This window comes from Centroberyx gerrardi, chromosome 4 (assembly GCF_048128805.1).
Source record: "Centroberyx gerrardi isolate f3 chromosome 4, fCenGer3.hap1.cur.20231027, whole genome shotgun sequence".
Classification (NCBI taxonomy): Eukaryota; Metazoa; Chordata; class Actinopteri; order Beryciformes; family Berycidae; genus Centroberyx; species Centroberyx gerrardi.
The window spans coordinates 10374241-10387662 of record NC_136000.1 but is presented as its reverse complement, the minus strand read 5'-3'; the positions used below and the strand labels follow the sequence as shown (position 1 = coordinate 10387662).

The 13422-nt window shown below is 45.0% G+C and overlaps 1 protein-coding gene across 1 annotated transcript in view; it reads right to left on the bottom strand.

Annotated features, from left to right (window-relative positions):
• The window catches only part of plxnb2b (plexin b2b), a 104910-nt gene that overhangs the window by 24775 nt on the left and 66713 nt on the right, over positions 1-13422 (bottom strand). Inside the window, exons 3-17 of the mRNA XM_071897599.2 lie at positions 11373-12502; positions 10790-10978; positions 10465-10590; positions 9461-9561; positions 7978-8104; positions 7089-7248; positions 6540-6651; positions 5849-5960; positions 4953-5054; positions 4685-4780; positions 3955-4042; positions 3343-3527; positions 2630-2778; positions 893-1004; positions 27-163 (exon numbers count right to left, since the gene is read on the bottom strand). Of these exons, the coding sequence (XP_071753700.2) occupies positions 27-163; positions 893-1004; positions 2630-2778; positions 3343-3527; positions 3955-4042; positions 4685-4780; positions 4953-5054; positions 5849-5960; positions 6540-6651; positions 7089-7248; positions 7978-8104; positions 9461-9561; positions 10465-10590; positions 10790-10978; positions 11373-12500 (2924 nt within the window). The 5' untranslated portion in view covers positions 12501-12502. The remainder of the gene's footprint in view (positions 1-26; positions 164-892; positions 1005-2629; positions 2779-3342; positions 3528-3954; positions 4043-4684; positions 4781-4952; positions 5055-5848; positions 5961-6539; positions 6652-7088; positions 7249-7977; positions 8105-9460; positions 9562-10464; positions 10591-10789; positions 10979-11372; positions 12503-13422) is intronic.

Sequence of the window (13422 nt, the reverse complement as noted above, 5' to 3'; positions counted from 1 at the left end):
CAATTATTCAGGCAAGAAATCCTTACACAGTGCAGTCCACCCTTCCGACGGTAACCTGGACATCATCCTTAGTGCCGGTGTCCAGGTTGGTGCCAGAGATGGTGATGAGGGTGCCCCCCGCTTTGGGACCCCTAGCAGGCTGCACCGCCTGGGGAATCGGGTCCTGGTAGGGGGGTTCAAGATGCAGCATAAATAAACACAAGCCATCTTTCCCCTGCTAGGATTTTAAAGCACACACACGCTCCAGCCCACAGGCAAACAGCCGCTTGCATATGCAAGAGCAACACACACAGACAAACATACTTGTGCTCTGTCATACACACTCACATTTTCTCTCGCCCCCTTGATCTCTCCCTCTCTATCAGAAACACACACACACACACACGAACACACATGCATACATGCACCACATCTGCCTCAATTTGCTGAGCAAACAGTTAGGCGGAGCACTCCCCTGTGGGGAAGCTTTAGCGGAGCCAGAGATATGAAAAGCCAGTTAAATAGCTACGCTGTAGCCTGTTAAAGTATTAGAAGGAAGCGGGGCCTACTGCACAGCATCTGGTTAAAGAGAAATGCATACATATTCTGGCTTATCGTACAGTGCATTACCATTGTAATACGACAGCATCTATGCGCTTAATTTACCAATACATTAGGGTATTGTATTTGTAAATTCAACTTAAATGACACGCCCTTGGTATGTTGCGATAAGGGGCTCTCTGCAGCTACGAAATGGAAAATATAATAGAGACCATAAAACAACCAAATCAGCTGAAAGCTTTTGGACGTGTTCATTTTCTGGGTCAAAAGTTCTACGCCTCTATAGTGGAAGTGCAGTTTAGGAGAGTGTGTGAGAGAGAGAGACAGAGAGAGAGCGAGAGAGAGTGTTTACCCTGTAGGTGAAGTAGATGGAGGAGGTTCCTCTCTTCCCCCCCTCTACCTCCACTTCCACCTGGCCCCAGTGGGCGTTCTGCGGGTCCAAGGGGCCGATCTCACACACCACACTGGACAGGAGGTGGAGGAAAAAAGGGAATAGAGAAGACATTTTAAATCTGTATTCCCAGTGAACACTCAATTACACCCAATTTATGAAAACACATATTCTATTCCTATGACTTGGGCAATCCGATCACTATTTATGAACCTAAACAACTCTTGCAAACCAAGACTCTAATCTGTATGACTTGTACTTCCTCACAGCCTAGAGCTGCTCCATTGGTAATGAATGAGAGATGGGCTCAAATGTTTCTCCAAATTTACACATTCAAGTTAGCCATTTCTGTACATCAGATATAAGAGATGGGGGGGTGCTTCTCTCTTGATTCAAAGTGGTGAATATTACTGCATTATAACAGTCAGTGTCCACTTTATTAGTTACACCTCCCATTTATGCAAACAGCTCTCTGCTCCAGACAGTGATATTCTTGTGGCTGTTGCTCAGTATATAAAGCGGACAAACATGCTCAAGAGGTTCAGTTAGTGCTCGACTAAACCTTAATGACTAAGTGACTTTGAACGTGGCATGATTGCTGGTGCCAGATGGGCCGGTTGTAGCATCTCAGAAACGGACCCCCTCCTGGGATTTTAGCACACTATAGCGTCTGGAGTTTAACGAGAACGGTGTGATAAACGAAACGCATCAAATCAGCTGCATTCCTGAGGCCAAAAATCGAGTCGTTGATGAGAGAGGAAAATTAAACTCCTTCAAGCCAACAAGTATGCAAATATTAGCTCAGTACAGCAGTGGTGTGCAGAAGGGCATCTCAGAACGCAAAACTACGTCAAACTTTGAAGTGGATGGGCTACAGCGGCAGAGGACCATCTTGGGTTTCACTCCTGTTAGCTAAGGACAAGAAGATGAGGCTACAGTGGGCATGTGAACACTGAAACCGGATAACTGAAGAGTGAAAAAAAAAAAATCTACCTGGTCCAACGAATCCCGGTTTGTGTTGGAACATGCAGATGGCAGGGTGAGGATTTGGCGTAAACTCGATCCATCCTGCCAGGTGTCAACACTACTGGCTGGTGGTGGAGGTGTAATGGTGTGAATGTTTTCTTGACACACATCAGGTCCTTTTGTACCAACTGAGCATTGTTGGAACACCACTGTGACTTTAGTGCATTTGAGTGACTTTAATGTTAGTTGAATGTGCCACCGAAAAACCTGCAGCAACCGCGTGATGCTATCAAGTCAGCGTAGGCCGGGATCCCTGTGGAACATTTCCAGCACCTTGGTGAATTCATGCCTCGAACAATTCAGGCTGTTCTGGAGGCAAAGGGGAGTCCTACACCTGATAAAGTGGCCACAGACTGTATTTCAAGTAGCATTCGCCTTTAAGAGAGTGCTTCTGTTTCTGAATCAACCTCTGTCTGGAGACGTTTTTCCCCAGACTTCAGATCGATAGAATGGGCATAATGAGCTAATTAAAATATCCACCCAGGCTACCTCAAGGAAAGGCAAAGCTATCATCATGCTGATAATGTATCCAAAAGGTAACTTGTGATGAAACCTGTCCATACAGTGTGTGACTAACGGCCTGCCATGGGAAGTGTGTGTGTGTGTGTGTCTGTGTGTGTGTGTGTCTGTGTGTGTGTGCGTCTGGATGAATACGTCTGGCTGCATAATTACCTAGTGGAGACAGAGTACTTGTCCTCCTGATGGATACACGGCTCCCCCACCACGCTGATGCTCTTAATGTCTTCCTTATGGATGCCTAGGTTGGAGCCGCGGATGGTGATGGAGATGCCTCCCTGCATGGGTCCAAAACGAGGGATGATCTGGATGAGGAGATGAGGTGTGGGGGTGGATTTAGGGATGGAGAAGGAAGGGATTTAAAATGGATTTTAGATTAAACAGATTAGTTGAGCAATAAGAACATACAAGAGATTTACACGGTCTGTTTAAGTGTGCTGTATAACAGAAGCTAAAATGGTTGGTATTCAAGGACGAGGTTGAAAATGACGGCTATATTGTGTGTGTGTGTGTGTGTGTGTGTGTGCGTGCATTATGCGTGTGCGTGTGGCAAACTATCTGACATTGACATCAACACAATTACTGATGGATTCTTGTCAATGACAATGAGGCACCAACAATCAACTGAGCAAAGAAAGAATTGATCCAATCTAGACGCATTCAAGATCAGCGCATCGCACCCTCAAGGAGAGGCAGACTTTGAACTCCTGCGTCGACAGAAAGATGAAACCCAGCCAATAATCCGTTCCAATCAATAATCCAATCACCAAAGTCAATTTCCTTTGACAGCTAATTACACGTCAACACAGCATGTACTGTTTCCAGTTCAACGGACAACGACAAGACATGACAACATCGTAACGACTCACATCAGTGATCTGGGGGTCTGGGCACGCCGTGTCATGGGGATCCTCAGACCCATTCTGGTCAGAAGTGCACAGCTTGTCATACACACACGCCTTCCTCTTGGTGCACCACACACAGTTATACTTGGGGTCGGCATTCTTACAGAGACTACAGTCCTCCCTTCCCACGGAGCAGTTGTAGAGGGTAACTGTAAGGGAAGAGGTGAGGGACGCATTCAGGGGGGAAAAAACATAAAGTCACATTTTGTATTGTATTGATTTCCTAACATCTGTGTGTGTGTGCATGCGCACGGGTGTGTGTGTGTGTGTGTATTCTGAATGAATGATGAGATGTCTGTGTTCATATCTGATGAAGTCATTTGGATCTTGACAGGGAAAATGTAAAACAGACCTCTCAGTCACTTGTTATGAATGCCATTGAATACTCCAAAGTCTGTCAAATTTTAATTTGATGATTTAAAATCATGTAGTCATTACCAATCAATTCTATGTTTAATTTTCAATTTAAGATCAAAGGCAGCTTCCTCAAATCCAACCAGGGCCCCACACTGGGACTCGGAGTGAACACACAGGGCATTCTAAGTAAGGACTCCCCATTAAAATGTGAGAGCGTACCGTTGAGCGTGCTGTCCATCTTCTTGCCCGACTCCTTGTCCTTCACGTAGAAAAGAACATTGGTCTCCTGTGACTTATCGTAGGAAAACTAAGAAATTGGAAGAAAATGAATTATTAATACAGAATCCAGTGATTAATGGCACTTAAGCTCTTCTCAGCAAACAGTGTGGGCTGTCGCTCCCCCATGCCAAAGGAAGAAAGAAAAAAATTCATACCCAGTTTGGCAGACTTTCAGCAGAAGAAATCAATGTTAGAAAAGAACATAGCTGGGGGCTAGGCACTGTTTGAGTTTCCCAATCACAGAATTCACAATTTAAAGATGGAGCTAAAATAACCCCAATGAGGAGAGTCTGTCCATTAGAGGGAGCTAGAGAACATCGGAGGGACTGTACAAACCAAGTAAAGGGTGATTTGATTTAAGCCTGGAACATAATGTCAATTATTTACCGTTTAATGACTTTTTGGGGCATTGAAACAATTGCAACTAAGTGGTACTCATAAATGTATTTCACTCTGCAGAGCTGAACTACACTGCAATGTGACAATCTGGTCCAAAAGTCTGCCATAGTTCAAGGACCTGGGTTGAGTGGAGGGCAAAAATTGGGCAGAAGCTATCGAAGCCAACTAAGTAAATGCATAAATCAGCACTTCAGTGTGGACAGAGACGCAGTCAAGGGCATGCATTACTAAAGAACTGTATGTCAAGCAACTAGCAATCAGCCATACTGACATTGAAGCCACTGAAGCTGTAGAATGGCCCAGCCTCAGAAAGAAGATCCTCCTCCATGTTTCTCATCAATTCAGTGCCAATGGTGAAAGAGCGGCCCTGGAGAACCGGACAAATAAAAGAGGAAAGATGATGTATTCACTATGACAAATTGTGTGCAATCTGGTTCACCGTGACCCTGCTGACATGCTCAAATTCCAACTGTTTAAACAAGTTGAGTAGTCTGTAATATCTACAAATACTGTAAATTCAGCTGCCTGTGCCTTAATACCTGGTACAGGTCCAGATTGATGCCCTCGAAACTGATGGTGGTCTTGAAGCCCACGGAGATAAGCACGGGATCTGGATTCTCGAACTGAGGACACCACGCTCCCTATAGGCAGGCACAGAAACAAATCAGATACTCCCACCTTCCGTCATTTACATTTTAAATATGCAAACCACTTAACGGACACCCTCATCCGCGGCGACAGATAAGTGTATCGCTGGAACATCTGCTGACTTGTAAATTGATATCCTCCACCCTAGAACATTTGTCACGCAAGATGGTGGCAGCTGATACTGGGATTTGAGTTTTTTTATTAATTTTTGGGGGGGGGGAATTTGGATCACTTAATTGCCATGTCAAGTGTGGTAATTTGGTGTCTCTCTAAACTTTTGGCAGTGTTTGTCACACACTATCAGAGACGGTTGCAGTTGCAGTAATGATGCAACATGCCTGGGGTTGGGGTGCGGTGTCCTTGTCACTGAGGCCGCGGCCACACTGATCCGTCAGAAAACAGACAGAATTATTGACGGATAGATTTCTGTCCGCTGGTTTGTTTTGGAATGTCAACATGGTGGGCGAGGCAGAAGTACAGGGAAGTAAAGCTTTGTTCATAACAGACTATAAAGTATAAATGAAACAAGAAACTGACCAGGAAAAACTACAGTCATCCCAACCGTTATACCAGGCTTTCTTCATTTTATCATTGTTTTGGTTATACCGTTTTGTCTGTGATCGCCACTATTTTTTCCACAACAAATGTAGGAACACCTCTGATTGGCTAAACGAGCATTGAAAATTAATTGAAATGAACAGAGACGGACAGACACGGCGAATGAACTTTTCTACCCAGTAGGCTACTGGGCCACCATAATGGAAATTTGACCCTTTAGGTGGCTAACCTGACGGTGTTTGATGATGTTGGGCCCCACCACGGCGTCGTCCATGTCGCTGCAGGTGTGGTCACGTGTGTTCCACTGGCAGCCCCACGGACTGGCCACGCATGACATGCACCTGAAACACACACAGAAACACACACACACACACACACACACATAAATACACCCCGAAGATAAGAAAATGCTTTCACACACATAATTAGGTATGAGCACACAAACAAAAACACACACACAAACAAAATCTAAACATGCAAACTCATCAAAGAGCGTCCGGCACAAAATCTATGCTGCTGACAGTGAAATGGATCTCTGCAACTTCACATAAACAAAGCTCGTTCATCACAGATTCCTCTGGATGGAAAAAAATAAAAAGAGTGCGCACGGAAAACAGAGGGGAGCGAGGCAGAAGGAAAAAAAAATAGGGAGATCGACTTTCATTTTTTGATTAATGAAAAGGAAACTGAGGCAATTTCCTCAGCTTGGTAATACAAGGGGGAGAGAAAATGCAAGAGGTGCATTCAAACCTACCATGCATCACAATTTACACACAAAGCAATCCGCTCTCATCTGTTCTTGCGCTGTGATTCATTTGCATCAAGGTTGTCAGTTGATGCTGCGTTCTGTCTCGCTGTGTTTTTTTTTCCAGCGAGAGACAGACAGAGAGAAAAAGTGAAAGATTAAGAATATGACTCACGGCGTGTTTTCAGCTTTCCTCACTGTGGCAGCGCAATTATAAAACTTGAATTCCCGCGTGGCCAGCTCCACGCTCTCGTTGACAAAAATCTTGACGGGCACTGCCACAAAGTCTGAGGGCACAACAAAAAGAGGGTTGAAATGTATTACATGAGCTGTGTGTGTGTGTGTGTGTGGAAGGGAGGGGGTGGGGGTCGGGTGGGTGAGATGGGCAAATATATAACACATTTATGAATGGGGCTGGCGGTTTTTGGGAGTGTTTCTGAGTATTTCAAATAGAGAGGATGACTTAAGGGATAATATATAACCAGATAACCATGTCATTTATCCATTTGAAGACCAAATAATACAGGAAAAATTCTGATGGATAAGACATGGCCTCTAAATCATTTCTGACAGGGAACAACCTAAAACACCCTTAAACTAATTATGTATTAATTATAATCTTTAAAACTTTCAGAGATATAATGGAGAGCGACAGGCAACTGCCACGCCAGAGGCAGTATAAAAAAAAAAAAGAGAGAGAGCAGGTTAATTATAAAGGCCAAACCTTGGTCCTCAGGTGTGGGTGGTATATCAGAAGGGTGGGGCAAGGCACAGGTGACCTGACCGGAGTCGGACATGGTGCCGTCGCTCTGGAAAGACCGAAAGACGCAGCGCAGGCGGTCAGAACCCCCAATGGAGGGGAGGGAGGGGATGTTGATCTCCACCTGGACAGAGAACAAAAACAAAAGGAATGGGAACACCGCCGCGGCTGAAATGGACTGGTTTTAACAAAAAGCATTATCGCTCGTTACTTGTTCGCCAAATGATTTCACATTAAATTCATTTCTCAGCTTGCTGCGTGATTCAAGCATCACAGTAGAGCTGAGAGGTTACAATACAGTCTCTGTTTCCTTTTTAAGGCTCGAGAGAAAATGGAAATTGAGGGAGAGGGAGAGGTATTGTAGATGGGAATAGAAGAAGAGTGAGTCAGAGAAGTAGGGGAAGAGAAGTAGTCAGGAAGCAGAGGAGGGGGAGGGAGAAAAGTTAGAGAGAGAGAGAGCGAGCGTGCACAAGAGAGCCTCTCCATCTTCAGGCAGCGAGCACAATCAGCCAGGTGGGTTATAATAAGCCAGTTTGGAGTTTTCTGGATAGATCAATACAGAGCAGAAAGACCAAGAGCCCAGGGTCACTGATTCACAATGGAAACAGTGCATTACTGGCTGTGCTTGCTTTGTTTGTGTGATGTGCATGAGAGTAGGTATGAGTGTGCCGCAGAGAGAGAGAGAGGGGAGAGAGAGAGAGAGAGAGAGAGAGAGAGAGAGAGAGAGAGAGAGAGACAGAGAGAGAGCGACAGAGAGACAGAGAGAGTGAGAGACAGAGAGAGAGACAGAGCAGCGAGAGAGTGAGACAGAGAGAGAAAGTGAGAGAGAGTGAGAAGAGAGGCGCTGCTGTACCTGCTGAGTCTTTTTACAGGAGAGGTTGGGGGGATAGAAGGAGACGATCTTGACACACTGCTGCCTGGGGCTCCACAGCCAGCCGTTCTTCTCCTCCGCCCGTCGGCACTCAGACCTCCTGGTACACCTTCAGACGAAGGATGAACAACTCCCATCAGCCACTGTTCCACATCCCCTAAACACTTTCGCAAGGCCTCAGAAAACAATGCCTATGGCCTCTAATAACAGATGTGCTTTTATAAATAACAACCCATGCCCAAGTGATATCAAGTATGGTCTGTGTTGTACAACTGAGAGAAGGAAAATAAAGTTTTGATTAGATCAGAAAAAACGTAATGTCCTCGTTGAGCAATTTGTTTTGCAGTTAGAGCAGACAAAAATTCATTCAACACACAATTATATCACATGGGAGAAGTGGAATCAAATAAATTAATGATAAATAATAATAACAAATGTTATATTAAAATATGTACTGTACAATAATAATACAGCTTCAGAGTTTCAGTGCTTTGTTATCAACCCTCAGGTGACACATAAATATAGATATACACGTATCAAGTACACACTATAAAGTGCATACAATATAGCACGTACATGTCCCAATAAAGTGCATACTATTAAGTGCACACCATATAATGTAGCGTCACATTTAAGTGCAAAACATCTCGAGCACAAAAAGAAACAGAAATAATGGTCAAGATAAAAACAAGAAAGCTAAAGTTAAGTGCATGTAGTCTCGGAGTTAAAGTTCATATGTTTTAAAACGGTTGCAGCAGTGTGGCCTAGTGGTTTGACAGGCGGTTCATAACCAAAAAGTTCACAGGTTTCAGGTTCAAAGCACAAGTTGTTCTGGATGAGAGTGTCAAATAAATGCTTAAAATGTAAATGTCAAATTCAGGGTTCTCAGATGATGACCGGTGATCTAGAAAAACTTCTTTCATATCGTAATGAATTGTTCATCTATGACCTGGCCAGTGATCTCAGCCAATGTTTGTCAAAACTAATAACAGGAATATTGATCCGTAAGCTTCACCTATGTTTACTATATTTTTCTTCAGGATTTCGTTTTTTTTAAAACACAAAATGATTCCCAGTTATTTCCAGAGGGAGACAGCCATTTTCTGTTCCTGATCAACATCCCTGTAAAGTACATGATACAAACGACCCGAGTGCCTCTACCCTCCAAGGCCTGATAAATATAGGCTGATGGGAGTAAATTGCACAGACTACCTTCACTGCATGAGGCTGACAAACAGCTTTAATTCCTTACGGCTCTGCGGACAACGGGAGATGGAATATAAACACCGAGGGGTACTGAGAGAGTCAGCAATAAAACACTGAACAAATACCCTGCTGTGATTTACAGATGGAATTGTGTGTGTGTTTGTGTTAGTATTTGGCTGTGAGCGTCTATGTATGTATGTGTGCATGCATGTGTGTGTGTGTGTGTGTGTGTGTGTGTGTGTGTGTGTGTGACGCTTACCTGCCCTCCAGGACACACCAACCACAGTAAGGATCCCTCAGTTCCACGCAGGATTGGCAGTCAGTCTTCAGGTGGCACGTCTGCACCGGCACCTTGGTGATCTGGCATATTACAACGTGAAATATTATTAAATAGCACACCTTAGGGGAGATGCTACACAAAATATAAAGCACTTAAAGTACAGCTAGCAATATTCCTCGGTTGGCTGTAGGTGTGTATAGTGGTCAGTGAGTCCTGTCACAGCATACAGGGTCACTTGTTTGCTTCCCACATTCCATTAATCAAACTAATTCCCTGAATCCAAGCACTTAATACCATGTGCATTATATCCTGTATCAAATGAATAGCATTGGTGCAGGCCATATTCGACCAATCATATACCGACTGAACTTACTGGCTCATTGTTCATGAAACAACTTGTATTATTCCCCGACCCCCTCCACTGCTACTTCACCCTCTTTCCCTCAGGTCGCAAATAGAGGACACAGGTGCAGAAGGACTCGCTTCGGCAAAAGCTTTGTTCCCCTCTGCCATACATGCACTCTGTATGGAATGTTATCTTGTCTTATCTGTACATGTATTCGCTGCACCTGAGTGTAGAAAGAATTTCCTCTCAAGGACAATAAACTACCTATCCTATCCTATCCTTATGAGGTTACTGGTAATATGTAGCTCAGAGCAAGGCACTGAGTAAGTAATTTAGACGTACTAAAGCTCTGGTCATGTAGTCGCTTTCTCATGAAAAACATACTTATCTCTGTCTATCAAGACCGCACGACCAGGACATACTAAGGAAATACATATCAACTTCCTTTGTGGTAAAGAGAGTCAGATATATAATCCATAATGTCTTCCTTCAACATCGAATAGTCAAATAGAGTTACAACTCACAATATCAGAAAGGATGTTGGTGCTAGTGAAGAGCCAATTATCAAATGCCTTGATTTTAATACAGGCAAACAATCAGTGGGAGACGTTTTAGAGAAGGCCGATGGCAAACGTACCTTTTTCTCTGTGGTGATGTAGAGGTGGCTGTGGCTGAGGTCAAAGAAAAGGTTCTTGTTGACCTTCTCTCCAATGGTGTCTCCAGGATTCTTGCTGTATACATCTGGGTTGGTGGTCAGGTGTGCCTGGAGAGAGAACATAATTAGAGGATAATACTGTGAGACATGAGGTCGATAGGACTGCTAACCTCTTTGAAATGGGCCACTACAGAGTACCAACTTTTCCTCGCTCATCATTTTCACCACCTCCTCCAATTCCCCTGGCCTCCTTCCCTTAAGTAGGAGTAGAGAAGAGAGGAGAGGAGAGGAGAGGAGAGGACTCTACCTTGAAGACCTCTCCCTGGCTGTTTCCCAGGAAGGCGATGGTGTGATCGTTCTCCACAGCGATGGCTACAGCGGTCAGTTGGCCCTTCTTGGTCACCACAGCACTGGCCTCTAAGGCAAAGTCTGGCTTGCTGGCCAGAGGGGAGGGCAGGAAGTCTGCACCACACTTGAAGTTCTCCAATGTATCCTTCTACAAAGAGAAAAGGCATACATTTTTAGTATGAGTGAGTCCAAGTAGGAATCAAACCCCTAGCCCCGGTGGTGTTGGTGCTACACTCTACTAAATGAGCTATATAGGATGATTTGGGGTGGGTTGAGGGTACTGGGAAAAGAGAGATGGAGGAAAGGGAAAAATGAGACACAGAAAATGCGAGAAAGAGAAAATAAGAGCAATAAAAAGATCTGCAGTTGTCTTACAGAACAAAGTTAAAAAAAAAAGTTGTTAAAATAAAAAAGTGACACATCTGTGCATTATTGATTACATGAAGAGGAATTCTTCTCAAACAAATCTCCTTCTGTCTTTTATCTCAGATAGATTCTTTGAACTAAGTGAGCCAATGAGGCTGACACAAACAAGCACTTACGGCAATTTTAGATGAGCAGAATTCGTCTGTCTTGGATGAGTAGGGGATGTCCACAGCCGCCCTACCAGCAATTTTCCCCGAGTCGCTGTAACAGGCGCTGATAATGTCCAGCAGCCGCTCATTGATGAAACTGAGCGGGTACATGCAGAGGGCAGATTCGGCGGCATCGTCTTCCGTACTGGCCACGATGAACAGAACTTTGTTCCAGGGGTAGACTTTGCCGTACTGGCCCGACTCAGTCATGCCCCGTGCCAGCTCCTTGCCCGGAGAGGCCACGTACGCAGCCTGAACTTTGTTGTATCGGTTCTGAGGACCGCAGTCCAACTGGAGCTCCGTGTGGGAGTAGTAATGCTGGTCGTCCTCGCAAAGGCGAGACACAAAGGTCAGGTTTTTGTTGTCATTACCGTCAAGCGTCCGCGAAAACAAGAAGTAGACAAAACCATCCTCTTTGAAGGCGTGGCGGAAGTCGTGCAGGTACTTGGGAACAAACGGTGTTGTCTGCACCGTAGATGCCTCGATGATGCTCTCAAACACTACCCAATCACGGTAATCCTGAAGGATACGTGTGCTGATGAGTTTTGTACTGTCCAGGCTTCCGTAGCCCTTCCCAACAAGGAACACACTGAAGTTGTGTCCATCTTTAGCATAGGTGGACATAACACCAACCACATTCACGTTGTCCTCTATGCTAGCCACATAAGTCCTCTCTCCCTTACTGTCACTGTAATACAACTGCTGTTCCACATTGGTCAGGTTGAGGAGGGAGCAGATGCCTCGGTAGCGGCTGCCACAGACTATGAGCGAACCGTTGGATGGATGGACCAGCAGGAGTTTGTTGAGGTTGGGCATGGGCTTTGTGTCCTGGCAGGCGGAGGCAGGAGGCGTACAGGTCCGGGCATCCTCCTTGGGGCCCGTCTCAGCACGGGCCTCCGGCTGAAGCGATGGCCCCAGCTGGAAGATGGTGTTGACCGCCCCCAGGTAGATGCGACCGGTCTGGGGGTCCTGGACCACGTTGTTGATGGCGGTCTCGGAGGAGAAGTCAATGGGGACGTTGTGGTTCTCCTCCTGGCCTTGTGAGGCCGACAGGCAGAGGAGGAGGAGGAGGAGGAGGGAGACCCAGCTTGCCATCTCTAGGGAGAAGAGCGAGGGAGAGAGGTACTTCATTATTAATGTAGTCAAACGCACACACAAATACACTCATTTACACATGCACATACACATACACTGTCAGGAACACAAAGATTACAGAGTAGGTGTGGGGGAACACACCCATCCATCCACCCACGCATGTGCGCACACACACACACACACACACACACACACACACACACACACACACACACACACTCACACAATCTGATCTGGTCAGCTATGGGTCAGTCATTAGTCAGATGCTAATGGAACGATCATAAGGTTGTAAGAGCACTACAGCATAAGTAAAGGACATCAAGATATGGAGTCAGGCTATTGGGATAAAACTAATAAGAGACTCCCTGCAGCACACAAAGCATGTTATTGTATGACTCAATTCTCTGCTCCAGTTTTAACAAGGGTGTTATTTTGGTTTTAATTGACTTAATATCAGAAACAATCATTAGAAAAAAAAAAAAAACTCCTGTGTGTGGGGGGAAAGAAAGATTAATGCCAAGAACTAGATCTCAAACCATAACACACAATAAAGCCTATTTAAAAAGCTTGGATCGGTTCCAGCTTCGTTCCCTCATTGCTTTTTTCCACAACACCTCCAAGAATAATATGCTCAGTAAGGATATTGCTTTGTTTAGGGAAACATGATCACAAAATATCCCTGTAAACTACAGACCGTCTCATGCGCTGGCTAACAGCAGGTGCCGGCGGCGTCCTCCTCACTCACTGCTGTTTGCCCAGGCTGTGGTAAATATGGAACTGCAGGTGGCTTTGAGGCTGCTATTGCCCACACATCAAATGTGCATCTATGTGTGTTTCTGGCGGTATCAAGCCGACACAATACCACACACTCACCACAGAGGTATCTTCCTTCTCATTTCACTCTGCCAGTCAAGCCCACAGC